The sequence below is a fragment of the Poromitra crassiceps genome (assembly GCF_964638095.1).
Source record: "Poromitra crassiceps genome assembly, chromosome: 5".
Taxonomy (NCBI): Eukaryota; Metazoa; Chordata; class Actinopteri; order Beryciformes; family Melamphaidae; genus Poromitra; species Poromitra crassiceps.
The window spans coordinates 44738284-44762567 of record NC_139642.1 but is presented as its reverse complement, the minus strand read 5'-3'; the positions used below and the strand labels follow the sequence as shown (position 1 = coordinate 44762567).

The 24284-nt window shown below is 44.5% G+C and overlaps 1 protein-coding gene across 1 annotated transcript; it reads left to right on the top strand.

Annotated features, from left to right (window-relative positions):
• The first annotated feature begins 1044 nt into the window (after positions 1-1044).
• Positions 1045-23895, top strand: LOC310776226 (scaffold protein ILK). The gene is made up of 13 exons (XM_083636422.1): positions 1045-1145; positions 1895-2166; positions 12567-12732; positions 14289-14384; positions 14486-14582; positions 14670-14753; positions 15000-15085; positions 15231-15340; positions 15573-15700; positions 18827-18948; positions 19363-19462; positions 21903-22033; positions 22224-23895. The coding sequence occupies exons 2-13, from the start codon at positions 2078-2080 to the stop codon at positions 22371-22373; spliced, it is 1359 nt and encodes a 452-aa protein (XP_083492548.1). The 5' UTR covers positions 1045-1145; positions 1895-2077; the 3' UTR covers positions 22374-23895.
• The last annotated feature ends 389 nt before the right edge of the window (positions 23896-24284 follow it).

The following is a 24284-nucleotide window of genomic DNA, read 5'->3' as shown; positions in this document are numbered from 1 at the left end:
ACCCCATTATATATTTCACTCTGGCCTCCACTTGTCCCAGCCTCTGCAATCCAGTCATCATATTCCTTATCTCCTCTTCATACATCCTGCATGAAATCAGGACATGCGCCACTGTCTCATTTTCCTGACACTGATTACAATGACCAGTTGGATGCTTTCCTCTTATATAAAGTGTTCCATTCAAGTTGTGGTGACCAATTCTCAATCTACTTATTAGTTCCACTATTTAACGTATGGGATATTGAGTTTTTCATATCAAATTGTTTGGAATGAAAGTATCACTTTTTAATGCGCATTTTACATTTATTTTCATGGTTATGAATGAATGAATCGATGAATGAATGAATGAATGAATGAATGAATGAATGAATGAATGAATGAATGAATGAATGAGTAAACCTCAGAAATGACTCATTCAATCAGTCATAATGACCTAATTAAATGTTTTGGCCCTGTCACTGTCTGCTTATGAATGCTGTCAGGCTGACAGTGTCCAAGAAAACTTACATGATACATACATACGTAGGTTGTACTAGGTCTGCCCCTTTATGTGTTACATGTGTTAGATTAGATTATGATAGAAAAAAGAAAAAAGAAAGGGGGAGAAGAACACATTTAATCTGTTAACTAATGAGGGGATGTATGAGTTAATTAATTGGTCTCTCAACAAGCATAGATTTTCCTCTGACACATTTCTATAATCTGATTAGGTTACTTTGATTGTCTTTTAATCCAAATGTAACAGTTTACACAGAGCTCAGCAGTCAGTACAATTCCCATTTTTCTCGTCAGATGACGGTAATCCTTATCCTACTAGAGCAAACCGTTACTCCATTATGCAAGTAGTCACTTGTAACCTGGGCTGTACATTTGCCAAAATAATGCAATTTTAAATCTAATATAAAAACATAGCCTAGGGGAGTGAATACCTTGATCATGCCGGCTGCACTGCGGCTCGCTCCCTGTGGAGGGCGCTACATGAGGGGGGATGTTTTCTTCAGCAACGATCACGTACGTGACGACGGCGAGGGTGTGGACAACTGGACCTACCAAAGCATTCAATCTTTTGGAGATAACATACATTGCTAATAATTTATGCTGCATCTAACCAGATAACCACACATAGCTGGATAACGTTACATCTGGTAAGTTATCCGCCTTACTATCTATTATTCTGTTTAATCAATTAAACTACAAAAATAAGGTTTTGTGCGTCGGGTTCTCAGGGAGCGTCAAATGAGAGAGAACCGTGGCGTCAAGATAGTTGGTAACGTTAGCTTGCTACAGTAGCAAACCTTCCACTTAGCAATGAGATGCTAGCTAACATGCTAAATTGTTGCAAGGATAATCAATGAACGATATCCGACTTAACGTTACTTATCATATACTTTAAAAAGACAACCTCAAAGTTTTTCTTCTAGACTTCATCAGACTAGTGGCATGTTCAAGTGAGCTACTGTATGGTGTTAGCATTCCTCATGTTTCTCCAGTTTGGGTAACGCTACTCTGTTCAACATCTTGTCAATTTAGTTGCGCTTGTATTTAAAAGTTAAAGTGGGATCATAGTTCTTGACTTGACTTGTCATCTGTCCAGTATACTGGGTGCTAGTCACGGCCAACCGAGAGATGAATCACTGTGTGTGTATTAACGTTAGATGGCTCACCACCACATATACAGTACACCCAGACAGAATTGCTCAACTGCCTGGCTTTCTTCTCTTGGGTTTGTGTACAGCTGTGGTATATCATTCATGAGAGGGAATACTCTTGGCCTGAACAGAGGTTGAGCCAATTGAAAATGATATTGTATTAAATCAAGTTTGGTGCTACTGTATAAGGTAAATACAGGTAGTACAGACTCATAAACCTTGAATGTCCCTGGTCTTACTTTCAGGATTGTGTGAGTGCCAGTGAGCGCCTCTGGTTGTCCCGCACTGTCCCACATGAGGGACGGATGCTCGCCAGGACACTACTGAATTCCTCTGGCTGCCTCCCTTGTCTGACCCAGTCCTCCCAGTCCAGTGCTGTATCCATCCACAAGAGTACCAGTGTAACTTAACAGAGGAAGCCAGCCATCATGGATGACATCTTCACACAATGCCGGGAAGGCAATGCAGTAGCAGTCCGCTTATGGTTGGACAACACAGAGAATGACCTCAATCAAGGGTGAGCCAAGGGTCAACATCAGTTTATTTCCAATCTCTTTGTTTATATTCTTGTTGATGTGAAACTAATGCTGTCCCAGATTCACAAAGCACTTCCTGTATATCTGTGGCCAGCTAACCTAATCAAAAGTAGCAGCTCAGTTGAACTCAAGAGTGCAATATGAAAATAGCAGGCTGTTGCTGACCAACTGTGTTTTGAGATAGTGAATTCTCATTGTGAGTTCCTCTGTTCTGTGCCGTAATCTTTCTGCAGATTATTATTTTTACACGGCTCTGCATAACAGTTGTTGCAACATGAATGAATATGTGACCATACACAACATGGATCGAAAGCTGAATGCAAATTATCAAAGCTAAACTGCAGTGTCTTTTGCTTTTATATCGTGTTCTGAAAACAGTTGTCTAGTTGGCTAAAAGCACGTCTGTCCAATTCCCAGTGTGGTCATGGCCTCTGATTTGAACCCATTTCCTTAGGGGTGTGTGTCTGGAATCATTCAAAGTGTAATGACAAACATCTCCCAGCAGGAAACCTGCTGTCTTGTTTTCCTCATGGCCACTACCTTGTTGTTAGTTTGCCATGTTTGCATTTGTTGAACTTGGTTGCATTTTAACTTATCCTCTTAAAGTCAAGCTGAACCCAAAAATGACTTTTCTTTTCTTTTAGTTCAAATACCTGGGTATGCAGTGCACCTATTTAATAATGTATGCAAAGAAAATCACAACAATCTAATTTCTTTAGTTTTTCACACTTTTTCACATCAAAAGTTCATTTTTCAAGATTTCATTGATAACAGTAATGGACAGTTTGCTGACATCACCTAGTACTATCACATTTCTACCCCATTTCAACCAATCATATCACGACTTGCAGCTGTCAATCAAATCTTCATTTCAGGATAATTTTCTCTTCCAAATGAAGTAGAAAATGGCGCCTAGTGCCTGTCATCTGGCAGAATTCCTATCCCATAAACTAACTACTAACTTGGCCAATTATTAGAAACATGAACAAAAAACAAAAACTATAATCTCTAAGAATGCAAAGAAATGTAACTGGCTTGTTAAAACGCGCATTCCAGGGATATCGTATTTACAGCAGCGATAATGGCGCGCGCATCCGAGAGCTTGGTTGTCAGGGGTCGCACTTCGGAGATTCCAGGCCGACGTGCTGCACTCTCCGCTCGGCAACATGAAGGCAGCTGGCTGCCTGTGGCTCGCTGAGCTCCACTCAGCCAGTAACCTCCCGTCAAAAGGCTCTTCCCGAGGGGAGCGCCACAACACACTGAATCCCACTCAATTTGGAGGCGGAACACGCCAGGATTGGCCAAAGCCCAATCCAGTCCCCAGAATTGTCAAATAAAATCATCGACATGATACAATGACCCGCCTCTCAACCTGTCATCTTAGACAAACTATGTTTTCAGTCTGAAATGGACTCATATGCACGTGACGAACGGGTTCAGTTCGACTTTAAGAGATGAGAACTAAAGAGATCCCAAATATTCTACCAAAGCAGGATTTAAGTGCAGAAAAATACTCAAGTCCACCACACTTATGTAAGTAAGACAATAAGACATACCATATTCATTAGAGCATTATACAGAATATTCAGCCTGATAATGTACCACGTCATAAGTCCTGGGCTGGCCCCCTCTTCTGTATCCTTGGCTGACTCTGTAAAGAGAAACCTGGCAGAGCAAGTACTGATGACTATCCCAGACTTTTCACAGCAAATGTGTGTCTTTTGGACCCCTTTTTTGTCCTAGATTTAGAATATTTATATTTGGATTTACCAGAGAGAGAATCAGTTAATCTATTGTTTGATCAAAATGTATTTTTATCGGCAAGCGGTTTCTTTCGCAGTTGGGGTTCGGTTTGGCCATGGTAAGGGGCCTGGTTTGAAACTTTTTTTTTCTCGTTCCGTCCTTTGTTGTAGTACCTTTACAGTCAGAAGGTTGAGCACAGCATGTCTTAGCCCGGTGATTTTATTTTGTAAACTATACTATAACTATAATATACTCACTGAAAAAAAGTATCCCACCCCCACCCCTTGACCGTCTTCACCAGTATGGAACAAATGATTCACTTATGACATAGGTGTCCAATTTCTTAGGTTAAAAGTAAAAGGGTGAAAAAAGAAAATCCACAGGGTGCACTTTTCACTGAGTGCATTTTCATTTTCTCTCTTGGCTTCCATAATAACCAGAGTCCAGCAAGTTGCACATGGAAATGTGCAATGAAAGTGCCAAGTCTGCCAACCCTGTAATTTAACATATAGCAATGGAGAGAAAGGGATTTTTGTTTTTCCTCTCATACTTCTGGACTTGACTCTGATCACACCCATGAGTAAAATATCTATTCCACACTGCTCAAGTATTCTGAAAAATGTGCACAGAATATAGGAGTGATTTGTCAGACATTTGTCAGAAAGAAAGCCAATACCGTAGTTACTTTCGATTGAAAACATTATTCACAACACTAGCTCTCTAAGTACAACCTATTCGTAATGTAAGAGTAACATAGATGCATTACTTCTGTTTTGCACCTGAGTTTTTTCCCTCTTTCAAATTGGGCTTTTAATCTGGTTGAGAGGAGTATTTATGCTTTTATTTTATTTTACTCAGGCTGTTTTGCTATAAAAGGGTTGAAGAGATTTATTCCCATTTGATTGTTCCCATAAATGTCTGCAATTCTATTTTAGTTTTCAATATAATAAGAGAGTACCGTATCCATATTACTGTCCATAATATAATATGCTAGTCTTTTTGAGATACTTTTGTAGCACAACAAAATGTACAGAACATCAAGGGAGACACGTTTGCTCTGTTTTGATCCGTTTGTGTTTATTTTGCCACCATGGCTATGAGAGCGTATGAATGCATTGAGAGCGTATGAATGCATTGAGCTGGTGTGGTTTGTACGCATCATCCCCACATGTGATTCTTCTCCATTAGCTGATTGCATGTCAAGTTCCCTCTTCTGCTTGATCTATCTTTCCTCCTGAGCCAAACATCCATTCTTGCCATTCCATTTCCCTGCAGGGTGCAGTGAAAAAATGCCAAATCAACTTCTAATTCTGCCCTTCCTATTTGGATAGGCCAATAGATCAATAATAGGCTGACTCGGTGTGTTAGCTTTGTGCGCTCCTCCACGTCAGTGTCTGTGTGGCGTTTACATAAACGTAACTGCAAGACAAAGAGTAGTTGTGGAATGCCGAATCTCCTTACAAGGAATAACACGCATGCCTCTAGGGAACAGTCTACCACCTACCAAAAATGAGGGAGAGGGGAGGAGATTATTCTAGTGGGCCGGACCAATGAGTTTATGGGGGGGAGGGGGGATCCGTGTGGGTGTGTGTGTGTGTGTGTGTGTGGGGGGGGGGGGTTAACGACTGACTGAATTTTTCACAGAAGGAATGCACAAAACGCCATAGCAGAGCATATCGCCTTCTTCCCCTCCTCCACTTGTGTTTCCGGTATTCGTCTCCCAGTGGTATTACTGTAGATAGCGCCAGACATTCCCCCGCCATTTCCCCCTAGTTGAGAAAGAGTTAATTGCAGAGTTTGAAAGGAGTTTCCCTATTTGTTTACAATGAAGTCTACTTATCTTTTTTATCTTCAGTGTCTCTTTTAAGCACTATTGATATATTGAGTACCTTTTAACTGAACAAAATGCGGAATTTTAGAGCAGAAAGAGCGATTTGCTTTTGTTCTAGGGCATTGGTTTTGCAGGATTCACTTTAGGCCATTGAATATTGTGTGAAAGTAGTGTTCATAACAAAGTTAAGAGTACGGTAGTCAGTCTCTTTGCCCAGCCTCCACTCCTCACAATGGCCCATTTGTCTTGTGTTTGGTCTCCAATAGTGGACTGAATCTTGGATCTTCTACTCCCCTGTTTTGTTTGGCATAGCAGTGTGTAATGCATGGCTTAGATGGCTATCTCTGTATTTAGCCTCCTCCCAAAGTCAAACCAAGAGTGAAGCCTTCTATGAATATTACTAGTAGTTTGACCAGATCATTTTCTATTTCACCAATGAATGTTATTACACTTGTTATTACACAATCAACGTTATTACACTTCTTACACTTCTTTTTTGAGTTGACCATGTTGCTAAGTGTGAGGCTTCTGGTTTGGTAAGGAGTGACAGACAGGGTGATTACTGTTTATATATAACCCCATGGGGGGCAGGGGGTGTTTAACAGTGTAAATGCGCCTCTGGTCCTGGCTCTGTGGTGGTCGGCAGTGGTCTTGAGGCCAGATGGGATGGTGTCATCATCAGTAACATTGCATCTATATGAAGGCTTGGTTTCTCAGATCCCTCTGGCCAGCTGCTAGCAATCATACAGCTTTCAGTAGAACACTACATGGTCTTACTAATCAAGAATAGATCATAAGACATTTTGGCCATTCTCAATTGGGAACTTGACCGTGCTTATGCTGATGGTGTTTTTTTTTTATTGGGTTGATGTTACCATCCTCACCCTGGTCTTCTGAAAGTGGATTTGCTTTCCCTGCATTGTGCCATGCTATATGACCTAGCAGGGGGGTCAGGGCACCACAGACCAGACAGGGTGCAGACAGGGGCTCTTCCGTCTGCCCAACTGAGCGCTGTTGGCAGGTGGAAGTGCCTGAAATAAATGAACCCAGCCAATGTGGAGAGAGGTGGGTGGGAGAAATCCCTCCTCCTCCTGCCACCACTCAACTAACGCACTTGACCATCTCATAGGATTAGCACACATTCTCTTGAACAGGCAGTCTTGAGGGCTGGGTCAACACTTGATGATGATGTCAGTGAAAGTGTGTAGCACAGTTTTGTGTGGACACATTTTTTTGTTCATAGCAAATATTCTGAGTCAAACTCTGGTTGAATTGGCATTAGAGCAACTCTGAATCTGAGTCTCGATGAGTCTGATTTACAGCTGAGAGAATTGGCTGTGATTGCAAATGGCGATTGTTCTAAGATTTGAAGCATGAAACATGAATTGTGCGCATTCTTGCCTTTTTTGGGGCTTAGTTCAGTTGTATATATAAACACAAGCCGTGCTGTAAATCGACCCCCTCCCCTACAGTAAACAAGGAGCCTCAAACCGCATGTGTGAAACTGGAAATGAGTCTGTGTTTATGCACACTTACTGTGGGGACTTCTGCTCTCATAAACGTAGGCTAATTAGCTTGGAAGCTTCAGCCTCTCGGGCTAAAGAGGAAATTGCACCCAGGGTGCGTCTGGTGTGTGTGGCTGCGGCAGGTCCCACAGATGCACACAGTGATGATGTGTGTTGTGGGTCTGAGGGTCTCTGTGGGCCTCTCATGGTCTTTTCAGTGGCGCACCGCAGTGTGCGTGTGCGTGTGTATATTATATGTGTGTGTGTGTGTGCGTGTGTATGTGTGTGTGTGAATACAAGCCAGTGAATTCATGATGAGGGCAGACTCGGTTCAGATTCCTTCCCCTGCACAGTGCCATAATACTCCCTCAGTTCTCAGATCAAATTATTATTCTCTTTTTGCCTACTTATAATTTCAGAGCAAGTGTACAGCTTTACTTTACATGCAGAGGCCACAGGGCTGACCTGCATCTTGGCACAAACAGCAAGGCGGGATGCCGGGGAGAGAGTCACACAGGATGGAGGAGGAATGAGTTTGGAAAATGGGAATCCATCAGCAGCAAAGGCCAGCTGTTCCAGAGGGACAGACAGAGAGGGAGAGGAGGGGCGAGGGATTGGAGAGGCTCCAATGAGGGAGGGAGTCTTGCGGATTCAGATGAACTTGTATTGCCACAGTAAGTCATCAGATTACAAACAAGTTATTTGACTTGGTGTAAGAAGACAAAAACAATACAGAAAGGTAATCACAAAAATTCCTTTGTGATTATCCTCAGGTCCTCAGGACCTAGCAGGTCCCATAGGGCCCATCTCTGATGGAGATGAGACTGTGTACAGGCGGGGCCTAGCAGGTCCTGAAAGGATGGCAGGCTGTATCTGATCACCTTTTCAGCACAGCAGCTACGCTGCAGTCTGCAGATGTCCTTGAGGGCAGCAGCATACCAGGCAGTGATGGAGGAGGCGAGGATGGCCTCAACGATGGAGGTGTAGAAAAGCACCATCTTTGCTTTTGGCACTTTGAATTTCTTCAGCTGGCTCAGAAAGCTTTCTTGGTGAGAGCCCTGATGTTCAGCTCCCATTTCAGGTCCCAGCTGATGATGGTCTCCAGGAAGTGGAGTCCTGTGTTAACTGGGGAGTCACCCAGGGTGATGGTGGAGGGCGGGGCTGCGTTCCTCCTGTAGTCCACAACCATCTACACTGTCTTTTGAGTGTTGTTGAGCTCCAGGTTTTTGGTTGATTTGGTCACCAGTTGGTCGATCTCCCGCCTGTACACAGTCTCATCTCCATCAGAGATGGGCCCTATGAGGGTGGTGTCATCATCATCATCAGCAAACTTCAGGAGCTTGATGGACTGATGACTGGAGGTGCAGCTGTTAGGGTTAGGGTTACAGGGAGAAGTATGGAGAGAGGACGCCGCCCTGGGCAGCTCCGATGCTGATGGTCCGGGAGTCAGTGATGTGCATTCCCAGCCTCACATGCTGCTTCCTGTACAGTATGTTAGGAAGTCTGTGGACCATCTGCAGATGGAGTCGGGCACGTCCAGCTGGGAGACCTTCTCCTGCAGCAGCATCGGGATGACCATATCAAAGGTCGAGCTAAAGTCCACAAACAGGATCGGTGTAGGTTCCTGCAGCGTCCAGGTGCATGAGGATGGATTGGCTCTGTAGGTGAACTGCAGGGAGTCTAGGAGTGGGTCCATGAATTTTAAGTAGGACAGAACAAGGCTTTCAAAGGACTTCATGACCACAGAGGTCAGGGCGACGACGGGGCTGACGGGCCGCGGGCCTGGTCTTTTTGGGGACTGGGATGATGATTGAGGTCTTGACGCAGGTTGGAACGTGGCATGTCTCCAATGAGGTGTTGAAAATGTCAGTGAACACAACACAGGGGAAGGGGAGGAGAAGAGGCGGGGTGGGGTTGGTGGCCTGGTTGAACAGATGAGAGGTGTCACAGGGGATGGGGTGACTGGGGTCAGGGCTGCGTTGTCTGTCAAAGGCAATATAACTCATTCAAGCAGCTGTCTAGATGAGGTTCGTCAATGGAGTGCACGGAGAAGACGCTTTGTAGCTTGTGATCTCTCTCAGGCCTCTCCAGACAGGCTGAGTCATTGTCCGAGACCTGCTGGGAGAGGAGCTGACCGCGTCCAGGGAGAGAGGGGGCAGAGAGACCTGCTGGGAGAGGAGCTGACCGCGTCCAGGGAGAGAGGAGGCAGAGAGACCTGCTGGGAGAGGAGCTGACCGCGTCCAGGGAGAGAGGGGGCAGAGAGACCTGCTGGGAGAGGAGCTGACCGCGTCCAGGGAGAGAGGGGGCAGAGAGACCTGCTGGGAGAGGAGCTGACCGTGTCCAGGGAGAGAGAGGGCAGAGGAGAGGGAGGAGGCAGGGACTAAAGAAAAAGAAATGCAGAATGACATAATCACACACAGCAGCTGGTGTGTGTGTGTGTGTGTGTGTGTGTGTGTGTGTGTGTGGGCGGGGGGGGGGGGGGGGGGGGGGGGGGTTGTATAGCACAGTGAAGGAAGTCTCCCTGGACCTTATAAGGACTGCAGCAAATGCTTGGCCTACTGTGTTTCTTTTTCACTCCCTTTTCCCGATAGCTTTTTTGTCACTCAGTTCTTGCTGTATCTTCATCTCTTTCTCTGAGGAGGGCTGCCTGCCGTCAGTCATTTTGTCTTGTAATTGAGGCCACGGTCCTACATGTGTTACTGCCAGTGCTACTGAAAAACTAGGAATGACATTGACATGTGTGCCAGAGGCATATTCACTTTTCCCCAGTCTGCGTTTGCAGTCTTGAGTTTGCATCAACTTCCCTTTTTTGTGTGGTAGAGGATGACAGAAGTGCTATATCACACACACATTGAGAAATGTCCCATTTATGCACCCTCAGCTGGGCTTCAAGTTCACAGCGCTAAATTGCCCATACCCACTTAATGCTGTCATCTGTGTTCCATTTGTCAGGCCTAGAAACTATTTGAAGGCTTCCTTATGGGCACTCACTGTCCAAACCCATGCATTAGGCGCAGACATTAATGCAACTAGCCATGAGCAAATGGCAGACGTTTTTATACTTATTACACTTAAATGGATATGCTGCTGCAGAGGACATTCTCCAGCTGTACAACTTGGTATTGTGCTCGTGCTCATTTTACCACAGAGTTGTTTGCAAGAAAGAACTCAATTGAAGAACTAGACTGTTACAGTGCTGTTGAGCCTAAAGCTTCTGGCATACTCTTCGCGCACGCGCTGGAGGCGGGGCTCAGAGGAGGGCGCGCGCACTCTGCGCGGGCCAAAACAGAACATACTCAGTGCGCAGCTCCAGGCTCCAGGCAGTCTGAATGAAATTGAATGTAACGTTCCCAATTCTATGTATTAAATTATAAAAAACGACCCCTCCACATTTGGGAAGGCTAAGCCACACAACTAGTTCGTTATAATCGAACAGCATGCTTTGAAGGCGACTTTACGACGGTGAGGACTCAATCACAGCAGATATCCGCTGATAGCCTACCACGGAGATCTCACAGGCACAGGCAGCAAAACCGACGCGCTGATAGAAAAATCTCCATGGACGCGCCGCGCTGCGCTCAGGCCTCGCCCCCCGACACGCCCCGTGCGATGTCGTCATAATCGCCGTGCGCCCTATGCGCTTGGCTGGGCGCGAAGAGTATGCCAGAAGCTTAACTCATTGAGTGCCAGCCACTTTTGGAGAACGGATGCTCCCAGTGCCAGAGTTTCAGAGCGTTTTCAGTGATTTCTCGAGGCCCACAGAATATTGTGTGATATTACTATGTAAACACTGAACACGCACAAAGAACGATGAGACTCTATTCTATCATCTGCAAAAAAAAGTTTATTGATCCCATTTTCCGTTCTTTAGTTATGAGCCGGAGAAGATAGGCTGTTTTGAGCAAAAAGACACTTTTCAAATTAGAAGCTGAGTTATTCCGCCTTTTGTGAAATGCAGCATTTCAAGCACATTCACTGAGTCATCTGGTGGGCATCGGATATTCTGGCTTGCGTTTGTCAATCCTGTCCTGCTGCCTGGGTCTGTCTGGGTGTTGTGTGTGTGCTGCTCTGCGTGCCCCCTCCCCCCCCCCCCCCCGCCCCGCCCCGCCTCGCCTCAACTGCACACTCCTCCTCCTGTCTGTGGTGGCTCTCTGCTGAGTTTGCTGTGCGCACAGTGAAGGGTGCTAGACATCCTGCTTTTTTACAGCGTTCCGCGTGTGTTTGTCACCGGCAACGATGCTTCCAGTTGGGAATAATAACAACTCCACGGTGTGGATGTGCGGATTTGCTGTCGCAACCGACACGGAGCGGCTCAATTGTGGGAGCAGATTGGCTGCTGCAGGCACAGCTGCAGTAACGTGCTTCAGCATATCGATGCATACGGATGCGATGCGATTTCCGTTTCCATAACGACTTCTTCTTTGTTTTTTCCTTGCCTTTCTGTTATGTGGAGAGCACTGTCGCCACCTAAGGGTTCTGTAAAATAGGTTAGACACATCCAATAGCTATAATATTTGTACATCAGAGGCAGAAGGCTTTGATCGACGCCCCACCGTCAAAAAACGCAATTGACGAACATGTCCGTCCTTGGCACTCTACGTTACTAATTGAAATGACGAACATGTCCGTCCTTGGCACTCAATGAGTTAATGAGGAGAAGCAGTAGGCGTGGGAAGGAATCGCAGATGATACGTCGATGTTATTGCGATACTTGGCTTTCAATAATGATGGTATCACACGATACAGCGATTCTGTGATAATCGATACATTGCAATAAATCTCATCTGCGATACATCACGATATTTGTGTAACTAAAGAGGAAAAAATAGCCCTAAAAAGGCAAACAGCAGGAATTATGTATTTATTCATAGAATTGACTTGAAACTATGTACGACAAAGTGCAGACTGCATATTGCCTCTTTGCAACTTGTCCACGACTCCACGTGTGAAGTCAAAATGTTTAAAGGATACAAAATAATGCTTCACTAAAATCTTTTCAATCTGTGTAAATTAAGTTTACAGAAAAAAACCGCGCAAAAAGAATGCAAAAAATACACATTTCAGCATAAAATGTCACGATATGGCATCACAATATGGTATCGCGATATGGGTGCCAGTGTATCGATAATATATCGCAAGAGGAAGTATCGCGATATTTCAATATTTTGTTCCAGCCATAAGTGTGCTGAGGTTTGTTTATTTTTTTCTTTTCTAGCTTCCAAGTCTAAAGTTTGCCCGTTTGCGTTATTCAGACTCCTTTGCTGTGCTGAATGTTTCTGTGTCTATACCTCCCTCCCTGCAGGGATGACCACGGCTTCAGCCCTCTGCACTGGGCCTGCAGGGAGGGCCGCTCCAGCGTGGTGGACATGCTCATCATGAGAGGCGCCCGCATCAACGTCATGAACCGTGGAGACGACACGCCTCTGCACCTGGCCTCTAGCCACGGACATCGCGACATCGTGGGAAAGGTGGGCTTTGTGTCAACAGTCAAGGCGTGCACACATGTGGCTCATATGGTTCAACCTGACGGAAGGAGTGCAGATCTAGGATCACTAGGTTGTCAGGTGGTCACATTAAGATATAAGCTGCACTTTGCCACACGTGTGAGACTTGTTGCAAATCAAGCCGGTATGATCTACGATGTGCAGCCAAGGCTATTACAACAATTACATTTTGGCAAATAAACCTAAGCTCTCTGATCAACCTCTCTATTGTGCGGTGAAAAGATGTGTACCAGTTGCACTCTCGTGTCGCTGGCATAAGATTTGCTGCAGTGTATTATGCATGAATGCTTTAGCACACTGCACGTATTTGCCAATGATACTAGCATCACCACAAAAAGTACGAGACAGTTAAACCATAGATTTTATATTACTATAGATGGGTCACCACAGGCTCCGCCAATTCTAACAAATGGTAGCAGCAAGTCTCCTAAATGGGCGTGGTCAACCATTGACTCAGACCTGCCGCAAGTGGGTGTGTCCATGGAAAACCATGGGCAAAACCCACGTGACAAAATGACAGGAAGTGAGTCGAAGTTGGGCCGTCTTGGCTTGAATCCCATCGTCTTTGGTTAAACCTGCCTGTAACTCCACAATCAAGTTTATTCTTTACATTCATTGTCAGTATTTAAGGCAGCTTGGCTTGCCTCCCTGTCATAGAACATTATGACTAGACATCCAGCGTTGGTCGATTTCCTGAATTTTAAGATGATAAAAATATCATTTTCCACAACATATATCTACTGTGCTAAAGGTTAAATATGTTCTCCTGAGAAAACTATCTATCGGTCATACAACGGTGATCAAACCTTCCTCGACAACATGATGTTATATCCTTAAGTTATGAAACCTGAAGTGATGTTAACTGAACAGCTGCTACAGATAGAAAAGTCTTGTCTGTTCTTGCATATGAGTCGTTTAGCAGAGAAGGGAATGCTTGGTAATTTGTCAGTGCTGATGATGGGGAAATTGGATTATTTGATGGCTGTTACGCAAGTATGGCTATAAATCTCTCTAGTTGTTGAGGGTGGGTATCATTAAAAAGATGTTTGGTAATGGACTATTTAGGGTTATGATGTGGAAAAAATAGTAATTTCAGGGTCCCTAAGAAATCTTGCTTACCAGTATTTTACTTACTTATGAAATTTAATAATTTATTTATTGGTTTTTCAAAATCGGTTGGAAGTATGCCAGTTGGGGTAATCATGTTTGGCAAAAGGTAATGCGCTGCTCTTCTCGAAAAACAAATACGCGGATATCTTAACTGTCATTGTAGCCCACAGTATTGAATGCCAAAATATGAGGGTGCTGCTCCAGGGTGTCTGATTCTGAATTGCTGCGGGCCATAGTTATTCAGTTTAATATTAGGGATGTCACAATACCTCTGGTATGTGGCCACAGACAGGCATCACAAACCCCCATGGTTGTCCTAGGTAGCATTAACACCCATCACTGTATATAGCCCAAACAAGATCTGACCAGCCTTGTTTTCTGCCTAACCCTGTGTTCCTCATGTCTTTTAGCTGATCCAATGCAAAGCAGACACAAACACTGCCAATGAACACGGCAACACACCACTGCATTATGCCTGCTTCTGGGGCCAAGACCTAGTGGCTGAGGTTAGTGCACCCTCTGGTGGTCTTACACAGGACATGTCTCTGTTTATTTGTAATCCCATGATAACCATTTGAAATCCCACTTACACTTACTCTTCCCCCAGGACCTTGTGGGTAACGGGGCCCAGGTGAGCATCTGTAACAAATATGGAGAAACTCCTCTGGACAAAGCCAAACCTCACCTGCGTGATCTCCTCAGAGGTATCCCCGCTGCCCGTTACTCCCCGCCTATCCATTTGTAGGGTTTGTGTTAATTGTCTCATTGCGTTCTACTTTCCCATCCCTCAGAAAAAGCGGAGAAAATGGGGCAGAACTTGACTAAGGTTCCCTTCAAGGACACCTTCTGGAAAGGCACCACTAGAACCCGACCCCGTAAGTCCCACAGACACATAAACCAATTCATTAGCTGGCTGGTTTCCATCACTTGGTTTTTAATATGGGACATCATACTGCATGAATGGGGGGGGGGGATCCATACTGGCACCTTCTTATGTGTGCCATACACTGAAAAACACATTTCCTTTGGTTTCCAGTGTGTAATGGTATGCTAAATAGCACATAAATAGTAGGGCTTTTGTCAGTCTTTGAACTTGTCTTGTCTCAATCCTATGTTTTCAGGTAATGGCACTTTGAACAAACATGCAGGCATTGACTACAAACAGCTCTCTCTCCTGGCTAAAATAAACGAGAACCAGTCTGGAGAGGTATTTTTTATTTATTTCTGATTTCACATTGTTTCATTGTAGCAAATATTCTTGTCGAGTTGCAAGAAGCAGTTAAATTAGCAGTCCCGTTAATAAAGAATTTCTCTGTTGTTTCTTGTTTCACTTCGTCTCTTCTCTTCTGGAGCTGTGGCAAGGGCGTTGGCAAGGAAATGAAGTGGTTGTTAAAGTGCTAAAGGTTCGTGACTGGACCACAAGGAAGAGCAGAGACTTCAACGAGGAGTATCCCAAACTCAGGTTATTATTATTTTAGGATTCAACTTTGTATTGTCTATTTTGTCCTCTGCTGTTGTGATCATTCATTTGTCTGTTTGCATTCAAACGTTTTTGTATTATTTCTTCTTTTGGGGATTGCACCTCACACAAGCCTGTAGTTTACATCAAATCCTGTGGATTTCCCTCTGTCTGTCTGTCTGTCTGTCTGTCTGTCTTCCTCTCTCCCGTCCCTCCCACTCGGGCTCCATCCCAGGATATTTTCCCACCCGAATGTCCTACCCATGTTGGGAGCATGTCAGTCTCCTCCCGCCCCTCACCCCATTATCATCACAACCTGGATGCCGTACGGCTCCCTCTACAATGTGCTGCATGAAGGCACCAGTGAGTACTCCTCCTCCACTCACAAACTCCTCACTTACATGAAGGCACCAGTGAGTACTCCTCCTCCACTCACAAACTCCTCACTTACATGAAGGCACCAGTGAGTACTCCTCCTCCACTCACAAACTCCTCACTTACATTAAGGCACCAGTGAGTACTCCTCCTCCACTCACAAACTCCTCACTTACATGAAGGCACCAGTGAGTACTCCTCCTCCACTCACAAACTCCTCACTTACCTGAAGGCACCAGTGAGTACTCCTCCTCCACTCACAAACTCCTCACTTACATGAAGGCACCAGTGAGTACTCCTCCTCCACTCACAAACTCCTCACTTACATGAAGGCACCAGTGAGTACTCCTCCTCCACTCACAAACTCCTCACTTACATGAAGGCACCAGTGAGTACTCCTCCTCCACTCACAAACTCCTCACTTACATGAAGGCACCAGTGAGTACTCCTCCTTCACTCACAAACTCCTCACTTACATGAAGGCACCAGTGAGTACTCCTCCTCCACTCACAAACTCCTCACTTACATGAAGGGCACCAGTGAGTACTCCTCCTCCACTCACAAACTCCTCACTTACATGAAGGCACCAGTGAGTACTCCTCCTCCACTCACAAACTCCTCACTTACATGAAGGCACCAGTGAGTACTCCTCCTCCACTTACAAACTCCTCACTTACATGAAGGCACCAGTGAGTACTCCTCCTCCACTCACAAACTACTCACTTACCGTAAATTCCGGACTATAAGGCGCACCGGTGTATAAGCCGCACCTTCAAAGTTGACTATTTTTTTCTTATATAAGCCGCACCGGACTATAAGCCGCGGGTGTTTTGATGTTTAATTACCATATGTAAGGTTTCGTGCACAGAGGGGATTGTCGGGAAAGAGATGGCTGTTTGGGGAAGCTCCCATTTATTAACATTTCAACAAAACAAGTTGCATATTTGCATAACGTATTCAAGTGTTACCATTTAGTGCAATAGTAGCTACAGAACATGTACTGTGCTGTGTAAATTTAGGAGTCCTTGGCATGAAAAAGGTTGAAAACCACTGATCTACATTATAGCCTACAGTAGTACCATAACAAAAAACAAAGCCTACAGCGCTTGACGAGGCAATATCAATGGCTAAATTAAATGTGTTTTTTTTTAAGTGCAAAATAAAGTGCCTGTAACACGACAGTAAGCGCGTAAGCCTAAAGTTGCAGTAACACGGCTGCTTAAAATATACGGTAATCAGCCTACCAGAAAAGTCATTAATCCTCGTCTTCATCTTTTAGGCTAAGGTGCAGTAGGCCTACACGGCTGTAACCAGAAAAGTCAAGTCATTAATCCTCATCTTCGTCTTCTTCCTGCGTACTAAAACCACCAAAGTCCTCATCTTCAGTGTCGGAAACGAACAGGCTCAGGGTGGCTTCGTCAGCCACTCTCCTCTCTCCTTCGTTGTCGCTCTCAAAACCAATGAACTCCTCTTCGTCACTGTCGGAATCGAACAGCCTCTGAAGGCCCTCAGCTGTGGCGGCGTCCTCCTCTTCATCACGCAGCAGTCCAGCCTTTCGGAACCCGTTGGTGATCGTGGATGTTTTGACACTCCTCCACGCTGTCAGGATCCACTGGCAAACTTGAGCCTTCAGTCGGATCTGAACGGCACCTCGGCCGTCTGCTCTCTGTGTCAACACCCTGATGCCAAGGTTACGTGCTGCTGCTCGATTTCCTTCTTTCCTTCTTCTTCTCGCCGCCATCGTCGTAACACAGCCAGTTCTCCATCTTTTGAAGCATGATGTTAGATTACAACGAGCTAGTTGTGTGGCTTAGCCTTCCAAAATGTTGCCATTAGTTTTTTAGAATGTAATACATAGAATTGGGAATGTTACATTCAATTTCATTCAGACTGTCTTTCAGGCTCAATCGCTGCCTTTTTCCCCCCGGAGCGAGGGAGGAGGGAGGGTGTTTTACTGTAGTGGCTGAGAGAGAGTAGTGGCACAGTGCTCCAATCAGGTCGCGAGGCACATTTTTTGCAACATCATCCAATCAGGGTCTCGCTCTCGTAATGTCTGTCTTGCTCTCGTTCTGCCTCATACCAACATCCATAGATTTTGGAGGTTCCCGAGTGGCCGTTTGCTGAAAAAATCCATAGATAAGCCGCACCGTTATATAAGCCGCAGGGGCCAAAAAAGGCCAAAAAACGGGAAAAAAGCCGCGGCTTATAGTCCGGAATTTACGGTACATGAAGGCACCAGCGAGTACTTCTCCTCCACTCACAAAGTCCTTACTTACATGAAGGCACCAGTGAGTACTCCTCCTCCACTCACAAAGTCCTTACTTACATGAAGGCACCAGTGAGTACCCCTCCTCCACTCACAAAGTCCTTACTTACATGAAGGCACCAGTGAGTACTCCTCCTCCACTCACAAAGTCCTTACTTACATGAAGGCACCAGTGAGTACTCCTCCTCCACTCACAAACTCCTTACTTACATGAAGGCACCAGTGAGTACTCCTCCTCCACTCACAAACTCCTCACTTACATGAAGGCACCAGTGAGTACTCCTCCTCCACTCACAAACTCCTCACTTACATGAAGGCACCAGTGAGTAGTCCTCCTCCACTCACAAACTCCTCACTTACATGAAGGCACCAGTGAGTACTCCTCCTTCACTCACAAACTCCTCACTTACATGAAGGCACCAGTGAGTACTCCTCCTCCACTCACAAACTCCTCACTTACATTAAGGCACCAGTGAGTACTCCTCCTCCACTCACAAAGTCCTCACTTACATGAAGGCACCAGTGAGTATTCCTCCTCCACTCACTCCACCGATTTTCAATGCTGATTGAATTTGTGCGTGCATGACATCACTGGTCCACAACTTTACTCAAAGCAACTCTCAACAACTGTCAAACAAAATGATTGTCTGCAAAACGGTTTACACTTTTCAGATATGTGTGAGATTCTGTGCAAAATAAATCAGCGTTGAAAATCGGTGGAGTGTCCCTTTAAGGGTTTGTCATGATGGTTTCATCACTCTCTACAAGTAGCTGTTTCACTCTTGTGCTGTCTGGTGAGTCAGAGAGGCTCAAACGTTGTTCTTTTGTTCCTACTTTGCTCTAATCAGACTTTGTGGTGGACCAGACACAGGCGGTGAAGTTTGCCCTGGACATTGCCTGTGGAATGGCCTTCTTACACACACTCGAACCCATGATCCCTCGCCACTATCTCAACAGCAAGAGTGTTATGGTAAGGCATACAGTGCAGGCGGTTTCAGCAAGGTATTGGAGAACAATATGTCTAATAATGTAGCACATTGTTGTATATAACTGACAGATCAAAGGGAATCATGTGTTTCCTGTGAAAATAGTGTACAGGTAGGTACACAGAGGGGAGGGTTGAAAGCAGAGGAGGGCACACCTGGGACGCCAGGTGTTGCCGACGAGCCCTCTAGAGGTGTAGTGGTTTTGTCGTCGAAATGCCGGTGAAGGGGGGTTACCACCTGATGACTCCAATGACTCTTTTAACCCTCGCCCCTCTGTGTCAAATTCCATCATTAGCCACTTCAGTGTTGCAGATACCATCAAAAGACTCTCTAGTAAGTGCTTGCACAAGGGATATTTACATCTTATTATCCTGTGTTTTTTTAATCTGTTTCTACAGATAGATGAGGACATGACAGCCAGGATCAGCATGTCAGACGTCAAGTTCTCCTTCCAGTGTCATGGCAGGATGTACTCGCCTGCATGGGTAGCCCCTGAAGGTACTGTAGGCGTCACTCATGAAGCACAAATCCAAAGCGACAGCTGAAGCCTCAGAAGCTCGAGCGTGAATGATACATCTATGAGATATATGAATAGACACAGGGAACTTCACACTGTCTCATTCAGAGCAAAGTGTCATCTACAACTGATTACCTTCAGTGATGCACTGAATCGCACGCAAGCTGTAAACAGAGACTGATAATAATAACATGAGGTAACTCTGGGAAGTATGCAGCTCGCCTGGGGCACTATACAAGGGTGGTGTTTTGACACATGTTGACACATTGCAGCAGTGACAACAGAGACACTAAGGATAGGATACCAAAACAACATTCTCCCAAAGATATACTGTATAGGTTTGTTGGTGTGCATACAGTGCTGAAGTCTGCTGCTGTTATATGGGCTTCCTGGGGGTTTTAGAAGATAACATTCATGCGTGAGGCCAACATCTGGAGCATCATGGTGGTGACTGCAAAGGCTGCAGGAGATTTCAGGAAAGTCAGACGTGCATACTGTGGCCACTGGGCAAGCATGAAAAGCAGAGCGCAGAGAGCCTTGATATTGGACATGTATAGATTTGACTCTGTTGAAGAACTTCACTACTTCCCACCAGGAGCTACCTACCTACATGGATAGATAGAGATTGACTGCTAAACCAGCTAAGTAACATTATAACTCATTTCTAAGTTGGAGTAATAACTAATCTGTTTTCTTACTGAATAGAATATAGTCATTATAAGAACCTTCATGTCCTGACTGCACAATCTTCCTCATATGATTTGAGCATATGATTTGTGTATAAATGGTTAACATATTTTTGTCTACTGCATTGTCATTGATTTGGAGAATTGCATGCATGCATTTACATGGAGGGTGTAGGGTAAATTGCTCTGTGAAAATGAGCAGAGATGTTTTGAAATTACATTTTGAAATGGGGGGGTTCCACTTCAGTTGCCGTTATTGTGAAATGGGTTGATAAATGCCATAAGCTTCTCCATGAGACATTATGTTTCCATAGCAACAGACAGCTGCTGCTAGTGCACAGGGGAAAGGCGTACAGAACTCTTCTGCAGTAGCTATGGTTACCATGCACTTCTGAGATCACTTCCTGAAATCTCTTGGTTCCTTTCTAGACACCACCAAGCACCATGCCATCCACCATCTAGACACCACCAAGCACCATGCCATCCACCATCTAGACACCACCAAGCACCATGCCATCCACCATCTAGACACCACCAAGCACCATGCCATCCACCATCTAGACACCACCAAGCACCATGCCATCCACCATCTAGACACCACCAAGCACCATGCCATCCACCATCTAGACACCACCAAGCACCATGCCATCCACCATCTAGACACCACCAAGCACCATGCCATCCACCATCTAGACACCACCAAGCACCATGCCATCCACCATCTAGACACCACCAAGCACCATGCCATCCACCATCTAGACACCACCAAGCACCATGCCATCCACCATCTAGACACCACCAAGCACCATGCCATCCACCATCTAGACACCACCAAGCACCATGCCATCCACCATCTTGTTTCCTTTCTAGACACCACCAAGCACCATGCCATCCACCATCTAGACACCACCAAGCACCATGCCATCCACCATCTTGAACATCAAATATAAACACAAGCACCATGCCATCCACCATCTTGAACATCAAATATAAACACAAGCCCTGTTCCAAACCCTTCCCTATTACAGAAATAGTGGACTATATAGTCAAGGCTTCTCGCGCGCGTAGCTCAGCTGCTGCGTGGCCTTGCCTGCCCTGACTGTTTATCTGTTGTAGTAGTTTAAAAAGAATACAAAAATGAATGCATGTGATATTTCACATTCATAGTCACTGTGTCATTGCACATCTTAAAGTTTTAAATGTATGAAGCCAAAACATCAGACACCTAAGGGTGTATTTCTGATTCTGACTGAGGACGAACCAACATGTTAACTAGCTAGCTAGCTGTGAGCTACGTTAGATAAGACCGCTGCCTGCTGTGCTAAGCTACGGTGCGATCAATACGCCACTGAGTAACAGAAACGCTAGCTAGCACAAGTCGCATTGATTTCATTGATGAAATCCGTTTTGAAATCCATTACTTGGTTTAGAAAACTATTTTTCATCATAAGAAATTCAGCCATTCTTTGGGGCTAAGCTGTGGAGGAATGTTCGTGAATATGTTTCATACAGACCTGCCTGTTTAGCCTACGCAAGTAGTGTAGCACAGAATTAGATTACATACGACTATTAACCAGGCACCAATAGAAGGTTTTAAAAAGAAAATGATAGTTTTTCTTCACAGGTTTGCTTTTTGGATAAGGTAGAAAAAGCCCCAAAGAGTCTGTTTCTGTTGTCTCCAATTCTGTGTGTTTGCTCTGTGTAACCTTCACTCGTTGCTCTTTGCGGTGTCCAGCCCTGCAGAAGAAGCCGGAAGAGATCAATCGCCGGTCAGCAGACATGTGGAGCTTTGCTGTATTGCTGTGGGAGCTGGTGACCAGAGAGGTGCCATTTGCTGACCTGTCCAACATGGAGATAGGCATGAAGGTTAGTAGGGCTATCGCTGATTAGGTCTCCAAACTGGGTAATATAAGGTGACAAGACTTGACAAAATCAACTTTTACTCTTAAGTTCAATAGACACAATGATATCAACATAAAACCTACCGTAATTTGATGACGAGTGTTTTAAACTAGACAGGCTTTCCTCACTACCTACACTCTGTTTTCTCCTTCAGATTGCCTTAGAGGGTTTGAGACCCACCATCCCCCCCGGCATCTCGCCCCACATCTGCAAGCTCATGAAGATTTGCATGAACGAAGACCCAGCAAAGAGGCCTAAATTTGACATGATTGTGCCAATTCTGGAAAAAATGCAGGACAAGTGAAAAACCTCTTCTGGCCTCCTTGAACGAATCCCTCGAAATGCAGGATATTTTACCCCAGATATCATTCTGATATGGTGGTGTGGTGCTTACCAGTATTGCCTTAAACTCTTACTACCGCTGCACTCGACGCCACTGTAGCTTCTGCTTCTGAAATGAATCCAGCAGCAGTCACTTACTGTACGTTATTATGATTTTGTTGTCTTTGTTTTTACACCTTGCATTATCAAGACGAGTTTTTATTAGTATGCTCATCTTTGACACTGATGCATCATGTCTTTGCAGGAGCTAAGTATCGACTGTTCCAACTTCTAAGTTATAATCATGTGGACTAAGTACAATCTTCTGTCTCTGACTGAACCTGTGGAGGTTGGTAGTTTGCCGCGTTGTTTCCTTTGATTTCAAGCCTTATTTATCCTCTGGAGGGAGCTCACTATCCAAAAGTCACTCTGTAAGCAACCTGCTCACCTATAATGGAAACGCTAAATGCGCTTGTTTTGTGGAAGGAGATAAAACATGTTTGTGTTGTATTAACAACATATTGTATGCAGTTTGGGACGTATGACAAGACTGAGACCAAGCATTGATAACTTTGTAAAGAGAGTGGATATGAATGAGTGGTTCCCATGAGAGTTTTACAATGCTGTGCCATTCATCTTGGCTGCTGTGTGGAGAAGGAAGCCATGTCTTGAGCGTGTTCTGTGTAGAGCATTGTTCCCCCGTTTCGTGTCTTCTATAATCTGCTGAAGCCGTAAATCTGGCCGAACAAACGTGTTTTCTTGGTGAGGCAGAAATGCCAATGTCGATTATTCCAGGTTTGGGAAGGTTACTTTCAAAATGTAGGCCTTTGCTGATTCCCTCCTGTAAATTGTAATAAATAATGTAATCCACTGGATTACTCAAATGTATTATTGTAACCAAATGTATTACTTTCCATACAAAATATATAATAAAAAGGATGTATTTTAATTGAATGGTGTTAGCATAACTATTCAACTAAGAACAATGCCAACCATAATTTCAAGATGTTTGTTATTTGTGCCCATAATCTGTCAAGCAAGTGTTTTTCTCTTTTTCATGTTGAACAATCTGAGTAATCCAGCAAGTGATAACTGTTTTTCTCCAAGTATCAGCAATGATTACTCGGACCCTGTCTAATTTATTCATGAGCACAGTTCTGTTTGTTGATGTCTTGTTAGCATGTGAACAGCCTTTCCCCCCAATTTAGTTTTTGTGGCGGTCTCGCAAGCTGCTGCCAACATTTCACAGAAGGTGACTTGGACACTGCGTGGATTGCATTAACATTATGCAAGCTGTCACATTATTTCCTGCCCTATTTTCATTGTTTTGGTCCTCCGGATTATTTCCGCTTGTATCTTTCATTCATGTTAATCTTGTGTTTTTTTTCTACCTGGATTGTTTCTGTGCCTCCAGCTTGCTTGTATGTGCTGTATCACAGGGGTTAAAGCCAAAATCAAGCATGTCTTATACACAAATGTATGTATTTATATATATTAAAAAGAAAAATATGAGCAACGTGGAACAATCTAGTGTTTTTTAAATTGTGTGATTAATGATTGTATGTCAATGGGTAATGACTGGGTAGTTTGGAAAGACAACATAAAAATGCAAATGAATAATTTTAAATCAGTAAGGTTCTCAAAGTGGTGTCCTTGAGGGGGGTCCCCAGCAAGAAAAGCAATATTATCCAGCTCCAGTACAGAGCACGCCCATAGGCGAATCTCTCTCCAAAAAGCACCTCAAACAAACAGTCCAAAGTGCTCCTTCCCAAACAAGAAAATGTTACATAATATTCACAAAGCGATATACATGGTATATCATAATTATTACATCTTTATCACACTATTACCCCTATTATCATGTTGTTACTAAAGTGCTACCAGTAGTTCCTTG